Source organism: Heliangelus exortis, chromosome 12 (genome assembly GCF_036169615.1).
Source record: "Heliangelus exortis chromosome 12, bHelExo1.hap1, whole genome shotgun sequence".
Taxonomy (NCBI): Eukaryota; Metazoa; Chordata; class Aves; order Apodiformes; family Trochilidae; genus Heliangelus; species Heliangelus exortis.
In genome coordinates this window covers 20,689,859-20,711,307 of record NC_092433.1, presented here as the reverse complement: position 1 = coordinate 20,711,307, position 21,449 = coordinate 20,689,859, and the positions used below count along the sequence as shown (strand labels likewise).

General features: G+C 55.5%; 2 protein-coding genes across 3 annotated transcripts; one reads left to right on the top strand and one right to left on the bottom strand.

Moving 5' to 3' along the window:
• The first annotated feature begins 245 nt into the window (after nucleotides 1-245).
• OXTR (oxytocin receptor) lies at nucleotides 246-8,003 on the top strand. Of its 2 annotated transcripts, XM_071756382.1 has the most exons (4): nucleotides 246-1,201; nucleotides 1,345-1,507; nucleotides 2,125-3,079; nucleotides 6,917-8,003. In XM_071756382.1, exons 3-4 carry the CDS (start codon nucleotides 2,149-2,151, stop codon nucleotides 7,162-7,164), a joined length of 1,179 nt encoding a protein of 392 aa, XP_071612483.1. In that variant the 5' UTR covers nucleotides 246-1,201; nucleotides 1,345-1,507; nucleotides 2,125-2,148; the 3' UTR covers nucleotides 7,165-8,003. The 2 variants fall into 2 exon arrangements, with proteins under 2 accessions (XP_071612483.1, XP_071612484.1); XM_071756383.1 differs by lacking the exon at nucleotides 246-1,201 and having other exon boundaries at nucleotides 1,305-1,507.
• An 881-nt stretch (nucleotides 8,004-8,884) lies between these two features.
• Nucleotides 8,885-13,184, bottom strand: CAV3 (caveolin 3). Its single transcript, XM_071756384.1, has 2 exons — nucleotides 12,990-13,184; nucleotides 8,885-10,636 (listed from the first exon to the last, which is right to left on the bottom strand). Exons 1-2 carry the CDS (start codon nucleotides 13,101-13,103, stop codon nucleotides 10,295-10,297), a joined length of 456 nt encoding a protein of 151 aa, XP_071612485.1. The 5' UTR covers nucleotides 13,104-13,184; the 3' UTR covers nucleotides 8,885-10,294.
• Between the last annotated feature and the right edge of the window lie 8,265 nt (nucleotides 13,185-21,449).

Here is a 21,449-nt window from a genome sequence, read left to right as displayed (position 1 = left end):
CAAGTTCAGTCCTCCAGGCGTATGATCCTTCACCTCGGCAGCGAGCGGCTCCTCGCGCTTCTGAATCAGAGCAGAGGGCTGGAAAATGCAGCCCTGGGAACAGTTTGGCATTGGCAAGGGGACAAGCGGGATGAGCCCTAGGAGAGCGCTTTCCACAGCTTAACATTCATGATTCACTGTTGAAATAAAATGTGTTCTGCAATTACACACCACTCTCCGAGGCATTCAGCTGCCGCCCGGCTCAGCCACACAGCTGGCACAAGGCTCGTTCCTGCACTAGAAGTGGCTCAGTTTGAGTCTGTGAGGAAATGAGTGTCTGTGTAGTTGTGGAGGACACCTCAGCTGTGGGAGAGAGGAAGGGTGGCTGCTCTGTCCCACCTGAGGTGAGCGTTCCACTGGCACTGCTGGCCCAGCAGGATCCCAGAGCAGAGGTACCACTTCTCAGTGCCCTGCAAGATGCTAAAGGAGCCACACAGAATCAAGGACAAACCTCTCCTTGACTATTCTGAAACCAGGATTTCACCCTCAGTCACCTTCTTCTACAGAACTCTCCTGAAAAAGGCAGAACAATGAAAAAACTCACAGGGTGAGTTGTGATCCTCAGCGATTCCCACAGCCGTTTTATTGCCTGAAGGAGGAGGAACGTGAACCCTGGAGGGAAGAACTTGCCAAAGTATTTAATATTTCTACATCTTGCATGGAGCTAAAGGTTCCCGAAAAAATCTTTAAAAATAACTGTGGAGTTGTTTATTTAAGGCCCAAGGCAAGGCTGAGTCGAGTTGGAGCTGTGGCTTTGGAAAAGGCAGCACAGGGCACCCAGCGAGGGGCTGCTGGGGTGGGTCCCTGCTGAAGCCTTTTTGGGGAGCAGGTCTGGGAGGCACCCGATGACTGCTGCTGGAGGGGGAGCTAAAGGGGCTGGTGGCTCTTCTGAGCATTTTTCCCTGCACTCTCAGGTCCTGCTTTAACCTTGTGGGGAACCTGAGTGCTGGGAAAACCAGAGAAATGTGCTGCTGAGTGGTGGCACTGATGGCAAACCATGTCAGACATAACCACATCCTATTTTTTGTTTTGTTTTATAGAAACGGATTTTAAAAACTCTGAAATAATCCCCCTGAAAGAAAAACACCAAAAGAACCAGTCCTTGGTGGTTGCTGTTTTACTTGCCGAGCAAGGTGAGTGTGAGCCTCCCGGCTGGAGCGGGGTAGGTGTGATGGGGGTTTGCTGCCAGGCGCTGGGATCCAGCCCCTCCGAGGTGCTCCAGCCCCCCAGGGCAGAGCGGGCATCCCCGCCGGGGGGGCAGAGCAGCCACAGGCGTTTCTCACAGTCCTTTCCGCTCTCTCTCAGCATCCCTCAGCCCAGCCCAGCCTTCCTCCCGCTGCCGCGGCCGCCCAGCCCCGGGCTCTCCGCAGGGTCCCTTCACGGGAAGGGCAGAATTTTCCTGCACCGGCAAACCCGCACCTGCCCGGGGGGCTTTCTGCCCTTCCCGGCCCCCGGAGCTGCCGCAGAGGTGAGTCGTCTGGGGGGGTCCCACCCCCCCGCTTGCCCCCTGCCCACCCAGGCTCTGCCTGGCGCCGGGAGGCTCTGGGCTGGGTGCAGGGCCGTGGCCCTGGGGCTCGGCATCCCCCTCCCCCGGCCCCCGCCCACCCTCAGGCCCCGGGACCCCCCGGCCGCGGGAAAGGCACCGGGGGATGCTCGGTAGGGCCGGAGGGAGGAGCGGGACACCGGGGGGTGCGAGCGGGGCGGCGGAGGTGTCCCGGGCAGGGGGGCTCGGGGTCTCTCTGGAGATGGGGAGAAGAAGGGGGTTTGGGGTACAGCAGCTCCGGGGGTCGGTGGGACGGGGACAGGGACAGGGCGTCTCCGCCGGCGCTTTCCTTCATCCTCCTCCTTCGCTGTGGTTTTGTCTCGGGGCAGGAGCCTGCGGGAACGTCGGGGAGGGAGGGGGAAGGGGGACGGGGTGGAGCCGCCGCAGGGACGGGGACAGGGACGGGGACGGGGACGGGCAGGCTGCTACTGGAGAGCAGAGCCTCAGCAGCACAGCCCGGGGAGCGCAGGGAGCCGGGGAACACTCTGAGAGCAGCGGGGACCGGTACCCAGAGGAGCTGCCCGCCCCCCCTCTGCCCCCAGGCTCTATGTGGGACCGAGCTGGCCATGGAGAAGTTGTACTTTGCGGGGAGCAGCGCATGGACGATCAACAGCTCTCTGGGGAACGGCAGCCTCCGTCTGGAGAACCAGAGCTCCGGGAGGAACAGCACCACCGACCCCCTGAAGAGGAACGAGGACATGGCCAAGGTGGAGGTGACAGTCCTCTGCCTCATCCTGTTCCTGGCCCTGACCGGCAACCTGTGTGTGCTGCTGGCCATCCACACCACCCGGCAGAAGCACTCCCGCATGTACTTCTTCATGAAGCACCTGAGCATCGCTGACCTGGTGGTGGCCATCTTCCAGGTGCTGCCCCAGCTCATCTGGGACATCACCTTCAGGTTCTACGGGCCAGATTTCCTTTGCCGGTTGATCAAGTACCTGCAGGTGGTGGGGATGTTTGCTTCTACCTACATGCTCTTGCTGATGTCTCTGGACCGCTGCTTGGCCATCTGTCAGCCACTGAGGTCTCTGCACAGGAGAGCAGACCGGGTCTCTGTCCTTCTCACCTGGCTGCTGTGCCTGCTGGTCAGCATCCCTCAGATCCACATCTTTTCTCTGAGGGATGTGGGGAATGGAGTTTACGACTGTTGGGCAGATTTCATCCAGCCCTGGGGACCTAAAGCCTACGTCACCTGGATAACCCTCATGGTCTACATCATCCCCGTGCTGATGCTGAGCATCTGCTACGGCTTGATCAGCTTCAAAATCTGGCAGAATGTGAAGCTCAAGACGGCTCACGGGCCCAACATGGGTCAGAGCTCCTGCTCCCGCAGTGGGATGGCATTTGCCAGGGTCAGCAGCACCAGGCTCATCTCCAAAGCCAAGATCCGGACAGTCAAAATGACCTTCATCATAGTGCTGGCATTCATAGTGTGCTGGGCTCCCTTTTTCTTTGTGCAGATGTGGTCGGTGTGGGACACGAATGCGCCGCAGGAAGGTACGTGCTCCCCATCCCCTGGCTCAGCCACCCTGGGGACACCGACCACAGCCTCCTGGGCTGCCAGAAACTGCTCCCAGCTGGGTCTCGAGGGGCTGGGAGGGAGGGAGGCAGGAAAAAGTCCTAAACGTGGACACAGCACCTGATGGGCAGCAGTGGCCATGCCTGAGCTGCCTGAGAGCCTCCAGCAGGTTCATGACCACGGCATCTCCAGGGCTGGGCTGTGGATAGAGGCTTGGGGGAGGTGCTCACTGTCCTTGTGGGTGAGCTCAGCCCTCCTGGGGCTGCTTGAGGGTCCCCAGTGGGTGCTGGGTGCTCGGATGTGCCAAGGGCTGCTTGGGAGCTCAGCCCCGTGCCAGCTGCTGGAGGGAACTGCACAGCGTTAGTGCCCGACTCCTTTTATTTTGCTGTGTTGTTTTGTCCTCACTGACTTCTTTGCTTTCTACTCTTTTGCCCTCTTTTCTCTCTCTACTTCTGTTTCCATCTACCCTGGGAGTATGCTGCTGTTATTTTATCTCTGGCTGGAGCACAGTTGCTGTAGAAAGCCATTGATTTCTGAGCAAAGGCTTTTCCTAAAGGACATGGTGTCACTGATTTGCAATTTTTAATGCTTGGTGCTGGTTGATCCTATCACCACTAAGGTTGCTGACAGAGTGAAAAATAATTTACCCTCCTTGGTCTTATATGCTTGTAGCTGTGTAAGTCTGGGCAGGGGTGTCTGAGGGTCCTTCTGCACCTACAAGACAAGCTGGAAGGGAAAGCTTAGAAGAAAAACTGCACAACTTTGTGAGGTGGGAGAAAGGGAAGAAAATGCCTCCAGGGATGACAACTCCTTGGACAGACTGACCCAAGCTCAACAAAATACTTGGTCTGGGGATGGCAAAGAGGAAAAAGGAGCTGGGACCACTCCTTGCAGCTCTGCAGGGCAAGGGTGCCTCTCCCTGACATCCTGCACTCTCCTCCCTGCTTTAGCCTCCTTCCTGCTGTGAACTGCTCAGTGCAAAGCCTGCTGTCTCCTCAGCCCCTGCACATCTCTTCCCCCATGTCCAGCTCTCCTCACCGACCTTCAGTGCCTCTCCCTGCCCTTTTTATTTAAGGATCAGAAGCTAAGCACAGCTCTTTAAAACTCCCTCTGTGCTCCAGGCAGCCACCTCTTGGTTTTCCACCTGATTTTGGCAGGTCCAAACTTCTGGTTTTCAGGTGCGCCCTGGCATGAAGCAGCGTCTCTCTCTCTCTTTTTTTTTTTTTTTTTTTTTTTACTGTGTTTCCAACCTGCCATCTCGAGTGCTTCCACCTGACTTATTGGCAAACAAAACCTTTGCCGCTCTGCTGATCCCTGCGGTGAGGGGCTGGGGGCTTTGCAGCTCCCCCCCTGGCCCCGCACGTTCCTTTTCTGCTTTGCTTCGCTTTTAGGCAGCCAGGGAAGCTCCAGAAGCTCTGACCTGTAGCAAAGCCTTTCCTTGGCATTGCCTCAGGAGCCCGTGTCTGCAGGAAAGGGTGTGGGTTAGCCAGAGGCTTTTGGGAAGAAGCTCCTTGGGTGGGATGTTACTGGGAGCAGATGCCAGGAGCGTGCTGGGGGCTGCTGGGTCTGGGCAGGGGTCGGGGGCTGCTGGTGCTCAGGGTGCAGCAGCAAAACCTCAGGGCAGGAAGGCTGCGGGAGGGCAGGGCGCTGGCTTAAGGAAAGATTTTGGTTTCCTCACATAGCGTGTCAGAAAGAGGGTGCCCTGGCAAAGGGATATCTGTTTATAGCCCCCTGGATCCTCCTGCACCCTGAGCAGTGTTCCGGGTCTGCCTTGCATCCCTGGGAGAGCCGCAGAGGCTGCTGAAGCTTGGCCTGCACCAGGGGGGAGAGATAAGGCTGTGGAGAAAGCCAGCAGCGCTCTTTTCCCCCAGTGGTTTTCCTAAAGTGGTCATCAGAGAGGTCCCCGGGGGTGTCCCCTCCCCAGGGCAGCAGTGGGGCCAGGGACAGCATTTGGTGGCTCTTATGTCCTGGTCTGACCCCCCTTTGCTGGCCATGAAGACCTGCAGGCTCTGTCAGGGGTGTTGGGGCTGTGGCTTCAGCACCGGGGATACCCCACAGAACATCAGTTCCAATCAGGCTTCTGCTCCACAGGCCTTGCAGACAGCTTGCGTTACGTGTGGCACTTTGAGCTTTGATTCAAAGTTGGTTTAAAGCACCTGTGATGGTAACAGCAAGGCTGTGCAGCAGAGTAACCCCGTGTGTTGGTCCCTGAGCCCTGGGAGCTGAGACATGGGCTGTGGGGACAGCATCTGCCTGTGCCTGGGAACAGGACCTGACCCCACTGCCTCTGTGGAAGAGCCCCCTGCCCCGGGCACAGCCCCCTGCCCATCCCTCTGGGCACTGCCACATCCTCAGCCAGGGTCCAAGGGAATGTTTGGAGCCTTGGGAGAGGGGACAGCCCTGAGGGGCAGAGCTTGCTCTTTGCAGACCCTCCTGGGGATCCCCAGAAGTCCTGCTGAGGAGGGCAGAGATCCACACTCCAGATCCCTGCAGTGGACTCCATGAAATTCAATTTATCTGCTTCAGAGAGGGAAAGCTGAGTCAGCCATGACTGGTGGTTTTTTTTTTTAAGTGGATAGAAATGCTATGATGTATTATTTCAGGTCTTGTGGCCAGGATTTGTAAGCCATTCCCCACGGATTCCTTTTGGCATATGCTTGGAATTAAAAGCGTTTGGACCAGACAGTGCTAGAGCAGGAATTATGCATGAGTTGGTTAAGGGTGAATTTGAAAACTCTTTTATATTATTTACACTTCCTTTCTTGTTCAAAAATGGCAAGTGGATTTTTGCAGAGGCAAAAAGGGACCAGAAACAGCCAACCTGAGTACACATCCCTGCTGCTGGCATGTCCCCTGGGAGCACAGGGAGGGAAGAAGTTGGCTGAAATCACAGGGAGCAGAATTAAGGCTCTGTCCCTGCCCACTGCTGCTTTCTGGAGGTGCTGCTCCTCCGTGTCCTGCTGCCAGTCCCACTGCCCCTTTTCTCACCAGGAGTTGGGGACTTTGTGCTCTGGGAATGGAAAGCAGCAGCTGGAGATTTGGTGTCCTGGGACCTGGCAGTCCCCATGGTGCCTGTCCCCAGCACTGTGCCTACAGCCCTGGGCACTGCTGGGCTCCTGGCCCTCAGCCCCCAGGTGGAATGCCTGTCATTCCCCTGGCAGAGTGTCCTTCCTGAAAATTAATCCAGGGAGAGAAAAATGCCACTGATCCTCAGGTCTGGGGCAGCAGGATGTGGCCGGGCTGGTGGGCACTGTCCTGTTGGAAGGGTTTTGGTGGTGGGGACAGCCCAGGAGCAGGGAATGCCCCAGGGCTAAGGGGACTGTGGCTTCCCTACAGCCTGAGTGGATGAAGGTTGCCAGACAGCCCATACCGGCTGCTGGTGGGGAAAGAACAGCTTCCCAGCTCTTGTTCCTGGTCCTGCCCTTTGCCATGGCAGCTTCGAGGGGCCCTGCTCCCTTCTCCCTGCTTGGGACAGCTCAGGAGGTGTCCCTGCCCATGGCAGAGGGTATGATCTGGATAATCTTCAAGGTCTCTTCCAACCCAAACCATTTGGTGACTCTGTGGTGCTGTGCTGGTGCTGGGGGCTGCTCGGCCTCTGCCCACAGCATTTCTAGGGTGATGCTCAGCCAGGGAAACCCAGCCCTTATGTGGGACAAAATCCAAACACATTTCCCCCTCTTTACTCACCACCCCTTTGCTGATGCTCTGAGTTGGGAGTGGGAGCAGGAGCCGGGATGATGGGGGCTGGGACAGGACCCTTTCCCTGGGGCTGTGTCAGGCCATGCCCTGATGCTGGCACCCTTCCTGCCTTGCAGCCTCCCCGTTCATCATCGCCATGCTCCTGGCCAGCCTCAACAGCTGCTGCAACCCCTGGATCTACATGCTCTACACGGGGCACCTCTTCCACGACCTGATGCGCCGGTTCCTCTGCTGCTCCACCCGGTACCTGAAGTCCCGGCCCGGCTGCGACCTCAGCGTCGGCAAGAAGAGCAACTCCTCCTCCTTCGTCCTCAGCTGCAGGAGCAGCAGCCAGAGGAGCTTCACGCAGCCAGCCCTGACGTGAGACCTCTCCCTGCTGCCTCCTCCGGGGAAAGCTGGGGCTGGACAAGCTCTGTACAAATAGGTGTAAATATCTCTGTGCACGGGGGAGCATGTGCAGCCCTCACTCTTTAACTGGACCAGGGAGGATTTGGTGGTCTGGCTTCCAGTGCTGCCTGGGACTCTCTCCTGAGTCCCCAGGCCCCTGACACTGGGGGGTTTGATGGCACCAGGAAGGGCAGGTTTTGCCCCAAAACCATCCCCTGCTGCTGGGGCAGCTCTGCTGCAGCCCCCCGGGTGTGAGGGGCCAGGCAGGGGGTGGTAGGTTCCACCTCAGGGGCACAGGACATCCATCCCCATCCCATCTCCAGCAGGAATCCCACGGGATGCCAGTGCCTGGCTGGGCAGGGCCAGGGGCAGCAGGGGGGTGCTTGCTTTGCTTGAAGCACTGGAGCCTCATCCTTGCATCCCTGCATGGTGCCAGCCCTGCTTCCCAGCCACGGGGAGCAGTGGGGACAGGGCTGGGGACAAGGTCAGTGCCTGGTGTCCAGGTGCTGTGTGAGGCTGTGCCCATGGGTGCCAGGGGGTCTGTGCAATAACACGTTTGCTGAGTGTGCTCAAAAGCTTCTCTGAAGGCAGGTGGGTGGGATTACAGATGGGCTCCATGGGGTTTGATGGAAAAACTCCAGTCCTGAGGCCAAGCTGCTGCTTTGGGTTTACTGCAGGTCACATTTAGCCTTTTACACCAATGCTATTCTTTTGCTCTGTGATGCACAAGGTCATACTTAGGGCATGGATTTTATTTTTCTTTTAATTGTCAAGAAGTACCTGTAAATAAAGTTTTCTGGCTGTGTCTTGATGGAAGGTGGGAGGAGTGGAGCAGAAAGAGCACCAGACTTAGAAAATGGAGGAATCCAAGGAGAAACAAGGCTTTAAACACAAGCCCTAATGCTGCTGGCTCTGGTGATGCTGCTGCTCATGTTGTTCACCATGCCCCTGGGAGCTGCCAGCACCTTACTGCATGGCATGAAGCTGACTGTGACAGAGCTGTGGGGGGTGGGATGGGGGCTGAGGTTCGGCCCTGGCTGGAGCTCTCCCATCAATTGGATGGCAGTGGGATCCAGTGCCTGCAGAGGGATGCTCCTGCCTCTGCAGCTGGGGGGTCTAGGGGACCCAGACCTGCCTGCAGGCCCAAGGGCAGCATGGTTTGACCTTATAGGTTGGGAATGAAGATGAAAAATGCTTTTCAATGGCTACTTCACCTTTTCACTGTCAGCAGCAGGTACGTTTTCACCTTTCCTGTTCTGCCCTTCTTTTGATTTTTCTCCAGGAGCTTCTCAGTATGTTTGCTGAATATGACCCAGCACGTTCAGCCTCAGCATATTTCACCAGATGGGTTTAAGTCCTTAGGAAAACATAAAACATTTCCCTCCCACATTCATCTTTCTCCTTGAGAGTAATTAGTTCCTGCACAAAACAAGGAGGGGGGTCCGAGGGACCTGGCACATCCTCCATCTGCCAGGAAGGTAACACAGAGTGGGGTGGAAGTTCTGGGAGCATTTTCTGGCTGCAGTCAGGGGGCTGGGCAGGCTGTGCCCCCAGCATGGGCACAGTGAGAACCCCAACCAAGTGACACTGCATCCCACAGAGGAGGAGCTCCAGGTTGGTTTATTGAAGGGTATCGAAGGACATGGAAGGAGCAGGCTGCTGGATGAGGAGCCATTAAAAAGGATATATTCCCAGTATTGTTTTCAATTATTTTTATTCTCACAAAAAGCTTAAAAAAAATGCTCACCATAAAATGTTTTGGGTTTTTTTTTGGAGGCTTTTTCCCCCTACAAATATCTAAATGTCTTTTGTTTTTTATATGACTCCATCCACCTTGAGGCTGGTGTTGCTGGAGCCTGAGTTCTGTACTGCTATGGAATAATGAAAGACCACAACCCCAAGCCATTGGAAGAGCACCAATAGAATATCTGGCTCTTTCTTGTCCTTGGCATGGCACTACACAAAACTCTGGCTCTGAGTCTTTGTCGGAAGCCAAGGGAAAAAAAAGCACATGAATACAATTGAGAATAACCTCTGAACAACGAGACCTCCTGGGCCCTGCTTCAGCAAAGCACTTCAGGCCAGAGCCAATAAAGCCTTTAAGTGCCTCGGAGTTAAAGTGCAGCTTCATGGAAGATGGACTAAACAAATTAACTGACAATACAGGGAGGAAGTGGCTCCAAACTGGACCTTTTCCCCTTTGTCCCTGTGTTGTCTCAGCAGAGGAGCAGCTGGGAGCAGGCAGTGCTCCTGAGGAGTCCTCTGCTGCCCCTGGGGATGTTCTGGGACACATGGCTGGAGGCTGCACAGGAGCAAGCACCTGGGAAATATTCTCCCTGAGACACAAGCCAACCTTTTCCTTAAAGCCAAGCTTGTCATTTCTGAAGAGAAGTTATCAAAGGCCCTGTGTTCATCCCGTGCTGCAGCCCTGCACATTTCCCCCTCTGCTCTGCCCTGCTGGAGATGGTCCCCACACCCAGCTCAGCAGATAGTGCCACAACTGCTCTCCCAGTGGCACAAGCCTGGCACAAACTCCCAGGAGGGGGACAGGTTTTGTGCACTCATTGATCTGGATTTCCAAGCTCAGCTGAAATGCAAACACACGTCATAGAAAATAAAAATTAAAAAAAAAAAGTTTGTTTTCACTATTCTATCCACAAACCCTTTGTGCAGCGTGATTTAATACAGAAGCTTCCACAACAAAAAATCGTTTGCAGCAAATAATAATTCATGAAATAATAATTCATGGGCAATGATTTGTCCTGGTGCCAGGCTGGAGCAGAGGGCTGGGGAGCAGGCAGGGTTTGGTCTGTTGTCCAGCAGCATCCCCAGCCTTGCTTCTCGCTCTGCAGGTCATAGCCCAGGGCCGTGGTCCTGGAGATGCTGCAGTCCCTCCTCCATGATTCCAGGGGACCTGGAGGGCAGAGAACTCCCAATGGGCTTCTCCTCTGGAGCAGCTGCTGGCTTTGGGATGGAGGAAGGGTCATCCCCACGTGTCTCCATCTGCAGGGAGCATCCCCGGCAGCCAGGCACCCGTGTCCCCGTGCCCCAGGCAGGGCATGTGTGGGGACACCTGGGCAGGGGGTGCTTGAGGAGGCTGTGAGGACCTAGATCTCCTTCCGGACAGCAACCCTGACGTTGCTGCAGATCTTGGAGAGGGCCTCGAAGAGGGGGTCACAGAAGGTGTGGATGCAGAGGGAGTAGATGCGGCTGACGCACTGGATCTCTATCAGGTAGCTCTTGATGCAGGGCACCACTGCCCAGATGTGGCAGAAGGAGATGAGAGCGAAGAGGAACCCCCAGATGACAGCCAAGGGGATGCCCAGGACAGCAGAGAGCAGGCGGTAGCACCAGTACTTGCTGACAGTGAAGGTGGTGTAGCTGGCTTTCCAGACGCCGTCAAAGCTGTAGGTGCCCACAGGCTCAGCTATCACATCCTCAAAATCCACCTGGGGGAGAGAGAGAGCTGAAGGGCATGGGGGTGCTGGGGGGCACTGATCCCTGTGTCACCGAGTGAGGACAAGACCTGTGCATCAGCAGAGTCCCCACTCCATGGGGAGAGCAAGGTGCCAGGACCTGGGGACAGGAGCCCTGTGGGCCAGAGCCCACCCCGACCCTTTTTTAGCATGTGGGGACACAGGCTGCCTGCTCGGTGGGAAGGTGGTTTGTGCTGATAAAAATCCAACAGACCTCGATTTGCCATTTATTTCTTTCTACAGGTGGAGGCAAGATGCTCAGTTCTGTCTGCCTGAGCTGTCTGGAGGGGGCAGTGCACCCGGGGGGCCAGTGATGCCCCGTGCAGCCACCGGGAGCATCTCTGCCCGGCAGATATGGACAAAAGCCTCCAGATTTCAGAGAGAGATCTCACAGCCGTGCAGCTCACTCCTGGGGAACGTGAGAGCCAAGCTCTTTGTCCTGAAAACCAGCCCAGCCTTAGCTTGGGAAGCTGAGCTGTGGGCTTCAAGGTTTATGTTCAAACTCCTGGTTTTGGAAGCACTTTGATCACCAAACCATTCTGCATGGCCTTGATCCCCCGGAGCAGGGGGGGTGTGGGTTAGGGGACAGCTCAGGTCCTGATCCTGGGGGTCTCGGGGCAGTCCCGGGAGGGGGGGGGGGGGGCTGTGGGCGGGGGGCACAGGGCAGTGCAGCTGCCCCAGGGCCTCATCAGCTCATTAGGGATCAATTAAGGCAGGAGCAGCCGCCTATAACAGAGGAGCCTCTGCCCGGGTCCTGCTCCAGCTGGCAGTGACAGGAGCGGTGGGACAGGAGCCCGAACCACCAAGCCCCGGGACCAGCAAGCCCAGGTACCGGTTCGTTGTTCTGCTGCTCTGTCTGTGGCCAGTGTCACTGCTCTGACTGTATCAGGGTCTCGAGTTCTGGCTGCTGCCCCTCAATGCCCAGGGTGGGTCTGTCTGGGGCCAGGTGACACCCCACTCCCCCCCGTGTCCCCAGGCAGGACCCCTCTGCCTGCTCTGCTCCAAGGGGGGTGGGTGCTCCTGGTCCTGGTCCCTGCTGTCCCCAGGAGAGCAAGGAGGCTTTGGCTTTCCTCTGGGACACGGGTGGGTTCCTGGTACCCCCCGCCCAGGGCTGGCTCTGCCCTCCCTCCCCAGCCGTGCTGGTTTTGGGGCTGGAGGAACTCTGGGCAGGCTGAGCAAAGCCACTGAAGCAGCAGCATGGGGACAGTGAGCTTCGGGAACATCCTCCGAGAGGCTGCTGGGGGTCTCTGCGGGGGAAGGGGGCTGGGAGGAGGGGCTGGGGTGGCCGGGAAGGGGATGGCATTGTCCTGGTAGCAGCTGATGACGTCTCCGAGCTGGGGTGCAGGACTGTGTCCCTCGAGGGCTGCCTGGCTCTCGGCAGAGTGGGTTGGGGGCTGTCCTGTCCTGTGCTCAGCACCCTGGTGGGACGTGGTGGCACAGATGTGGGACAGGCTGCTGGGAACATGCTCGAGATACCGAGGTGCCAGCAGCTGTCCAAGGCACGTCTTGCAGTGCCTATCTATGGCTGTCACTGTCACAGCTCGTCTGAGGGGGCTTTTAACTTGGCCATGGCAGGGGATTAATCTGTAATAGAGCTTTAAAGCACAGACACAAGCTCGCACCAGTGCCATCAAGGTCATGGCTGGTTCCAAAGCCTTTGTGAGCAGGCTTTGTCTCTTCTGGCATGTTACCCTCTCTGATGTCCTGGTAAAGCTTTCACAAAACCCTTTCATCTCATCCTGTTCTCCTCGGGGCCAAAATTATCTCTGGCATAATGCTAACAAAGCTTGGAGCAGCCAAGCTCCTGTGGTCAGCACCTGGGGAAGCAGTTCCCCTTTCAGCTGGGTCCTTTCCCTCAAAAGTAGAGAGGGGAGGTTTGCTCTCCCCTGCTGCCTCTGGGAGGAAAAAAAAAAATCTCTCCTCCAGCAGGACAAACAGGCATCTGAATGTGCTGGTGCTCGGGTGGTTGGGTCTGGAGGATCCACAGAGTGTTCCCAAGGCTCCCTTTAAAGCAGTGCTATGGGCTGACCCGTGTTATTTTTGGCTCCCCAGCACAAATGCAGCTCGATAGTTAAATTAAATTAAACTAAATTAGTTCCCATTCCTTGACTGCAGTCTCCAGCTCTATGGGCTGCATCTTAGGAATTTATGGAGGAATGGGAAATATTGGGTGACCTGGAGCAGTGCACAGCACACAGGCACCTGGCTGGCCCCCGGTCAGCCCAGCAGCCTCAGGCAATGCTGTGTCCTGGGATGTGTGTCCCAAAGCCTGGTAGCACTGCAGGGGCAGTGATGCTGCTCAAGCCCAGCTCCCAGCAGCCCCTACCTTCACCACATCCTCGTTGATGTGCTTCGGGTCCCTGTTCACCAGGTCGATCTCCTTGGTGTGCTGGTCCTTGATAATGATCCTCTCGTCCAGCTCGTTCCGTTCCTCTGCCATGGCCGCTCTGCCACCAGTTTGGCTGCAGGAACGGGGGCTCTACAGGGCCCCCCCGCCTCCAGCAGCAGCTGCCCTGCTCCCCTGGCAGCCCTCCAGGCTAAAATTAATGTCCTGCCTCCTGCGGCCGCCCCAAAGTCTCCCTTAAAGGGGCTTTGCTGGGGACAACCCCCAGGGTGTCACCGCCCAGCTGGTGGCCCTTGGGCTGGGCAGTGGGTGTGCAGCTCCCAGACACCCAGCTGGGAATTTCCCTTCACATGAGGGGACAGTGGGGGAGAGACAGTGTGCAGATTGGGGTAAAAGTCCTCAAAGGGCTGAGAGAAACAGTGGGGAAGTTTGGTGCTTGTGAATCTGTAAGTGAAGAGGCTCAGGGGTAAATGTGACCCAGAGAAGCCATGTTGTCCTGGGATGGTCAGAGAGCTCTGGGGTCCCTCAAGGAGCCCAGAAAAATGCTCCTGCTATCAGCTTGGGCCCCTTCCATTCCAGATAAAGCTGAGGAAATGCAGCAGAGCAGCTCTCAGAGCAGCAGTGCCATCTCCTCCACCAGCTCTGGGCACAAAGACATTTGGTGTATTCATGAAGGTTGTTTTTTTTTTTAAGTTGGGCTGTATTTGATAGCCCTCATCAACCTCTTCTCTTCAGTGATCTCTTGGTTTTCAGGAGCTGAAGGTCTGTCTAAAACTAATGGTATTGTGGGAAAAAAACAAAAACCAAACCAAAACAACCCAACCCCTCAGAGCATCTGTGGCTCCCCAGCCTTGTTCTGAGGCTCTGGGAGTGGGGCTGAAGGTGTCTGCACAGCTCCTGGCTGTGGATGGAGGTGGCTGCTCCAGTGCCCGGCACGGGGAGAGGGTGTTGGAGCTGCAGAAAGCTGCTGCCTGCCAGAGCCCTCCCTGCCTGGGCCCTGCCGGCTTTATCAGTGCCCGTGGCTCGGTGCCGGCAGCTTTCAGCACCGCGCTGGGTTCGTTCCAGCCCCATGAGCTGACTGATCCGAGGCAGTGTGAAACGGGATTGCAGGGGAGCTGCAGCAGCTCTCCCGGGTACGATCATTTTTCCTGAGGGCTCTCGGGACCCTGGCTGAGCTGTGCTGCAGGCTGCCAGCATCCTCCGTCCCCTCGTGCTGCCCCTGCGCTTTTGCTGTGTGATTCGATTTTAGTTATTTTATTTTTTCCCCATCAGTCAGGCTGGTACCTCAGTCTGGAATCTCTTTCTTGTCATTTCTGCTCTACTGGAAGCAGCTGTCGTGATGTCCAGGGCTGTGCCAGAGCTGTGGTTCTTGCTGGGGTGGCTGCAGATTGTCAGAGACCCCCAGACCCCTTTGGAGGGAGAGGAAGGGCAGAGCTGGGGGTGGGAAGTAACCAAGCAAACCCACAGGGTTCTGCCAAAGAAGGTACCTGTGGAGAAAGAACAGATCCTGTGAAGGTCTGAGAGGGGGGACTGTGGGTTTAAGCCTGGGCAGGTTGCCCCTGAAGAGGAATGTCCATCAGTGACCCCGTCCTGAGGGTGAAAGGATGCTGGAAACCTTTCAGCAGCCCCAGTCCCCTCTCCTTGGGTCTCTGGCTGGTGAGGGGCTGTGGCTGGCCCTGGTCCTTTGCCTTCTTGTGGGGTTAAAATCCACCTGAGAGGTGGCAAGCTGCTGCCTGTGGTGTTATGTGCCCTGAGTGGGTCAGAAGCACTCCAAGCCTGGCTGGGGACAAGGTTCCCATTGCTCTGGGTGGCTTTGGGTGGGTGCTTGGTTGTGACCAACCCCTGAGGTGCCAGCCCTGTCTCCTCCATAGCAAATGTTCCAGGCCCAGCACGGGCAGGGGCCACAAACCAGAACTCTCTGTGCTGCATAGCTGTGAGGCCAGACCTGCTCCATCACATCCCAGTCCCTCTCTGACCAGGTTTTGTGGTACCCCTACCCCAGCCCCTCAAGATAGATGAGGCAGCGTTTGGGGGTTCTGTGTGTGCTGGTTTCTGTTTTTTTTTCCAGAACGTGCTGTTTTTCCCCCCATGGGGATGCAGCAGAGCCTGTCCTGCCCCACCTCCCCATGGGATGTCTGAGGGCCTGAGTCACTTTCTGCCTTTAGGCTGGGCTGGTCCTTGCTGCTGCCCCCGGGCACCAAGAGGCTTTGGTGTCTCTGGCGTGGGAGTAGGAGAATTGGAGCCCAGGTCGTGGCTAACGTGCAGCTGTAAGTGTCTCAAGCAGCGATGAGAGAGAGGAGGAATATTCTGTTGCACTGTAGGTGCTATAAATAAATCAATTTCTGAGTACTTTAGGGCCATGAATGGGACACGGTGCAAAAGCTGCTGGTGTGCAGCAGTGACAGTGGGCTCCTGGCACTCATTCTGGTTTGTTAGCAACTAATGACAGCCAGAAGTTGGATTGCTCAATATAGATGATAAAAGATGAGCAGCTTTAGCAAGTGTTACTGTTCCCTTGAGTCTGGCTGTAGGGAGAGATGCTTGGGCAGGACTGACTGTCCAGGACTTGCCTCCCAGAGCTTGGTGTGGGGGGAGGAGAACCAGGCACAAAGTGATGCCTGGGGTTAAAGCAGGAGGAATGACTGGGTGCAGAAGTCTCAGGGCTTTTCATCCTTCAGCTCAGTTCAGCCTGTGTATGGAGGAGAGCAAATGGAGGAGTGTTCCAGGCAGGGGAAGGTGCTGCCAGAAGGGAGGGGATCAGTCCTGCTTTCAGTGCTGGCAGCAGAGCTCTCAGCTGTTTTTAGAGACCAAAACAAAGCTGCCTTTCATATCTCCTTCCCATGAGCATCTTTTAGTTCTCCTGATTTAGCAGGCTAAAGCTCAGTCTTAATGATCCATCCCCTGGAAGGAGCAGCAGGCTGGGCCCTGTGTGATGTTGTACTCTGCAGGACAGAAACCCTTTATTAATAAAGTGAGCAAGCTGGGCCACAGTGCAGGGGAGGAGCAAAAGCCCCAGGTAAGGAGCTGGTTAATGCCCAGTTTTACTGATCAGCCCTTGAGGCAGTTGTGTGCTTCCAAGTGAATGGGATGGGTCTTCTCCATCTGCTTCCAATTCCCTCTCCATTCCTGGTTTCTCCCAGGGACTGCAGGCCAGAATTCCCCTTGATCCCAAGAAGTACCTTGCCCTTTTCCTGCCTAGATCTCCTCTCTGTTAGTGGGAAAGAGGAATTCATCTTTCTGGAGCAGTTGGTGTCAGAGCCCTTGGGTGACAAGCCTGGTCCCACAGGGCTGCTCTGGAGACCCTGCTCGGGGTCCCTTGTGCTTAGGGTGGTCCTTGCTCTGCAGTGCTCTGGTGCTGGTGAGTACAGAAGAGACAGAGGGGAGGGTTTTAGTGGCATAACCGTTTCAAAGCTGAAATAGGTGGCTGGCAAATAAAGGTTTGAGTAGAAGCTCTGTCATGTTTAATGTCAATTAAAATTAAATTTCACCCAGGAAGCACTGAAAAACATTCATTTATCATTCCAGCTGCTGCCTTAGCTTGTTTCAACTCAACGTGGCTTGCCCTTTAAAAGAGAGAGAAAGTCTATGAATATCAAATTCATGCCCCAGTGGATACCCAACCACCTCATCTTTTTGCATCCCTGTCTCTGCTGTCAGTGCTGGGGCAGGGGCTGGAGCTCTCCTTTCCTGGGAGGCAGTGGGTGCTGTGCTGCAGAGCAAGTGATGGGCAGGGGGCAGCTCTGGGGTCCCGGGGCAGCTCTGGGCTGAGCACTCTGCTTTCTCTGCAGCGGAGCCCTCGGGGCAGGGCAGGGAGGGAGAGCTCCGCAGGGATGCGATGTGTGAGGCTGCATCTGCTCCGGCACCGGCAGCTCCTCCCGGCCCCTTCAGTCGCAGCTGGGAGCTGTTCCTGGCTTCGGGAGCCTTTGCCCTGGCTCTCGGGGTGCTCAGGTTGGGGCTGTTGGCTCTGGGCTCCGTGGTGAATGATGCTGGGGGCAGAGGGATGGGAGCCCTCGGGAAATGGGGCAGCCCAGGTACCGAAGAGGTTCTGGTTTTATGGTGTGTGTAATGGTAACAGTGCTCTGGGTATCACAGGAATAACTGCGTTCCTGTCTGAGCCTGTAGGGAACTGCTCACTGCTTCCTCCTTCCCTCCTCATCCTCTTCTGAGGGCTGTGGGCAAAGCTGTGCTGAGCAGGGTGACCAAAGGGCTCTGTCCTGCCTCGGGTTAGAGGGGGAAATGGTGCTGTGTGCTGGGGCTGAGTGGGGCTGTCACCCCCCTCACAGCACCCCGAGTCCTGGCTGATGGACGGGGGGTCTCTTGGGGGCTCCAGCCCAGCTGGTCCCCGGGCACTGTGGGGCTGGAGGTGCCAGGCTGCTCCAGAGCACCCACCCCTGCATCCAGGGGTGATGCTCCCCCAGGGAAGGCACTGGAGGGAAGTTCTGGAGCAGCCCTCTTCCAGATTGTGTTTATAGCTCCTCTTAATCTCAGCTCTTCTCTCACACCAGCACCCTGAATTCCATTGGATTTTCATTTTAACAGAGCCTCTCTTGCCTGTTCCTTATCGAGTGAGAGTTGTTGATTTATCACTTGTGACATCACCAGCTGGGCAGGCTGGTCATCAGATTTAACTAGCTGCTGTGCTGCTGGGCAGAACCAGGGTCCAGGCTTTATTTGGCTTTAATAATAATTTTAATAATGTAATTAACTTTGGCTGTTATTTGTCCTGGTGTTATTGGTTTGCTCTGGAATCAGAACCCATGCAGCAGCAGCAGCAGCAGCAGTGATGCTTTCCCTTCCAGCAGAGGTAGTGGAGTGTCCAGCCCACAGCCCAGGAGCCCCGTCCTGCTGAGGAAGGGACTGAGCTAAGCTGGGCTTTGTTGGGTAAAGCAGGAGGGGCAGTGCCTGTGACCACCCATACACTGGGAGATGGCAGGGCAGGGATGTGCTGGGGATTTTAGCAATGTTGATCGATACTGTTTGCTCTGGCACGTCCAGGAGGCTCCTAATGCCTGCAAATAAAATCCTTTCAAGCCCTGGAAGGGGGGTTTAGTCTCTTAATAACCCAGTGCAGAATATAGATGACTATTTCTAGCCCCGGGAGCTTTGCATGTGAAAGGCTTCAGCTGCTCTGCCCTGTTCTGAGCTATTGTGGTAGCTCTCTGTCTGGCTCTTGTTGTCTAAAAGCTCCATACTGGGGTGCACTCAGGCTCCAGTAGACCTGATGGCAGTTTTTCTCCCAAAATAACTTCAGAGCTCAAGCCTGGGCTGAGCAGTGCTCCTGTGTCACAGGTGGGCTGGCAGAGCTCTCCTCTGGGTGAATATTTCATATATAGCATCTCATCAGTCAATGGACAGCTGCAAAAACACTGTCTGCTCAGATAAAGTGTCTACAAAACCTGTGGCCTGGTTCTGTGAAGCCAGAGGGATGTCTCCACCCTTAGAGACTGACAAACACCACCCAGACTTTCTGTTCCAGGGAAGCCCAGGCTGTCAGGGCTGGGCTGCTGTTTGTGCTCTGCTCCAAGCCTCTTTGCTCTTCCCTCCTGGGCTGTAGGTGCTGCAAAGGTTGGGTTTGCCTCAGCACCAGTGCCTGCTGTGCACATCCCCATGGCTGCAGCCAGCAGGACAAACATTGTCACCCTGAGCAGGGGACACCTGCCCAGTGCTGCCCCTCTCCAGCTGCTCCTGGCCCAGCCCTGGCTCTACCAGATCTCTGCCCATGAGCCTTGGATCTCATTTTAAAGCTGAGCATCTCCTGGCCTGATCCTGCTGCGAGGCAGCATTCTGAGAGCTTCCCTGAGCTGCTGGGCTCTGATTTATGGCTGCAATGAAGCAGGGTGGTTATTGCTGGAGCAGCAGTGTCAGCTTGGCTCTGGTTCTTGCCCTGGGTAAGTGATAGCACTGCAGGTATTTTCTTCTGAATCTGACATTCCATCCATCAGCCTGGCTGTGGTGTTCACCCTGCCCCAGGCTGCTGTGCTCAGCCTTTGCTGGGCTTCAATTGTGCAGCATCACCTGGGGAGCTGCCTCAGCCCAGGGACCCCAGGGCCAACCTGGATCCTCCTCGTGGCACTGGGAGGAACTCTGGCCTCTTTCTTTCTTTCTTTCCTTCTCTCTTTCTTTCTTTCTTTCTTTCTTTCCTTTTTTTTTTTTTTTTTTTTTTTTTTTTTTTTTTTCTTAATTTTTTAAAATTTTATTTTCCTGCTAGCCTTTATTTATTGAAAGCAAAATAAACCACGTGTCTTGGACAAATATTATGACATTTCATTCCCCACACTAAGCGTGATAAGTGAGCTGTTTTGGGGGTGGTGGTACATGATTTATTTAGCTTGGATATGGATATAAATCCAGCCCATGGAGGAAGCATTGCAACCCTGTAGGAATGCAGATGCTCTCATGCCCACTGGAGCACAGCCAGCACCTCACATCTAATTTGTGTTGTTTTAATGTAAATGGGGCACCTGAGACCATTTGTAAGGTGTGATAGGAGCTGATGATTTCACCAGTGCAAACGAGCTGGAAGTTGGAAGGTGCATATCAGAGCTTTAACTGGAGTTTGGAAATTCCATTTAAGATATTTCTTCAGTGCATGAGATCATTGATTATTATGCTGAGGATAAAAGGAAGGTATAGAGGAAATATTCTTTTATTCCATTCCTTCTATCTTAGCTGTCTGGGGTTTCAGCTTGGGCTGTCCCCATCCCTAGAATAAAACCCAGTGTGTGTGGGAGCTGGGGGGCTGCAGCAGGAGCCCCAGTGCCCCCCTGTGTGTGCAGGAATTCTGGCTGGGCAGGGGTGGCACAGCCTCTGCTCTCCCCAGCCTTCCCTCCCCCCTGTCCCCAGCCTTCCCTCCCCCCTGCTTCTGCTGCCACTGAGCTTGGGGTCCAAGTTTTCATTTTCCATCAGATCCTGGGATGCTTCCCGAGGTCTCTGGGATGGGGAGGTGCTCTGTGCAGCAAGCTGGGCTCTGCTAAAAGAAACGTTTTAGCTGCAAGACAAGGATGGTGAGGGCTGGGAAATGGAGAGGTTTTTCTTGGCCTCAGAGCATGGCAGAGCCCATTCCTGTGGGGTGCTCTGTGGCTGGAGGTGCCTGCAGCCCCCAACCCCAGCTGGGCTGGGAGCCTCCTCCAGAGCTCTGCTGGAGGTTTCCAAGCATCAGCTCTGCAGTGTTTGTGTTTTCAGGGGTGTTGGGTGTCTGGGGCTTTGTTTATGAGGGCAGAGCTGGTGAATCCATGCACAGCCTGTGCACTGCACCCCAGGCTGCCCGGGTAAAACCCCAGCAGGGCTTGTGCCCAGGCTTGGCAGGAAGGGCTCTGTGCACAGCTCTGGGGTCCCCCATGGCTGGGGTCACCCCCTGGCCCTCCCTCGGGGGGATGTGCCCCTGGCAGGAGGTGTCTGGGATCTTGGATCCTAACCTGGGGGGGCTGAGGGAGAAGTTGGGGACTGAGCCATGCTGAAACTGAGTAAAAGAAAAGGAACTGAGAAGGGTGTAGGTGGAAGAGAAAGCGTGGTTGGGTCTAAGAGGATCCCATCTAGGTCAGGATCAGAAGGATCAGATATTTGTGTAAATCCCTCACTGGAGCTGGTACTAGTGTGGAAGAAAGTGACACTGCTTTTCTGCTGCCACACACTGTGTCTGGTGCTCTCTCAATTTCATGAGGAAAATGCTGTCTTTTGGGAAAGCAGTGCCAGAGCCCAGAAAAACAGACACTTTAATAGCCTTGTGATTGAATAAATGTTATTCTTTCCCTTGTTGTCATAATAAAAATAATTTGGTGAGAAAGTTTCATCACTTGGAAGCCTGACATCTTCCATCCTTTGAGCCCTCCTGCTTAGACCAGGCAAGGGGAAAGCTGCACATCCCTGCAGGAAAGCAGAGCAGGCAGGAGCCTTGGGAGCCCCTGGACCAGGGTCCCCAGAAGCTGTGGCTGCCCCATCCCTGTTCCAACCCAGGTTGGATGGGGTTGGAGCCCCCTGGGCTGTGGGAGGGGTCCCTGCCCATGGCAGGGGGGTTGGGACTGCTCTCCTGGCTCTGGAGGTGCAGAGCTGAGAAGCCCAGGGGTGGGCACAGTCAGGGCTTGAAGAAATGTCAGCAGGAGGAAATGGCAATACCTATGTGAATTTTTTTGGGTGCTCAGGTCTGTTTTGCTGTGTTCTTGGTTGCAAATGTCCCTCCCCAGCTAGGAAAAGCAATTAAAAAAAAAATTAATCCCATTCTGACATTTCCACTTACTTTTTTCCTGCTGATGTTGTGTGGATGCTGCTGGAGCAAGGGTTCAGGTTTCTGCTTTGGGAACCCACATTACACACTTTGCTTGGCTCCAGTTTCCAGTTCATAAAGCAGCTGGAGCTGAGGCAAAGCTCCTGGAGCACTCGGTGCTGCTCAGGACTAAGCTCTCAGCCATCCTTCTTTTATTGTTATTGCTTTTGAGGCTGTATTTT

Excerpts from the sequence above, each read along its gene's own strand:
- CAV3 (XM_071756384.1), bottom strand. The coding sequence starts at position 13,103 with ATGGCAGAGGAACGGAACGAGCTGGACGAGAGGATCATTATCAAGGAC. Across the intron at positions 10,637-12,989 it reads TCAACGAGGATGTGGTGAAG|GTGGATTTTGAGGATGTGAT; the intron begins GTAGGGGCTGCT and ends TCTCTCCCCCAG.
- OXTR (XM_071756382.1), top strand. The coding sequence starts at position 2,149 with ATGGAGAAGTTGTACTTTGCGGGGAGCAGCGCATGGACGATCAACAGC. Across the intron at positions 3,080-6,916 it reads CACGAATGCGCCGCAGGAAG|CCTCCCCGTTCATCATCGCC; the intron begins GTACGTGCTCCC and ends CCTGCCTTGCAG.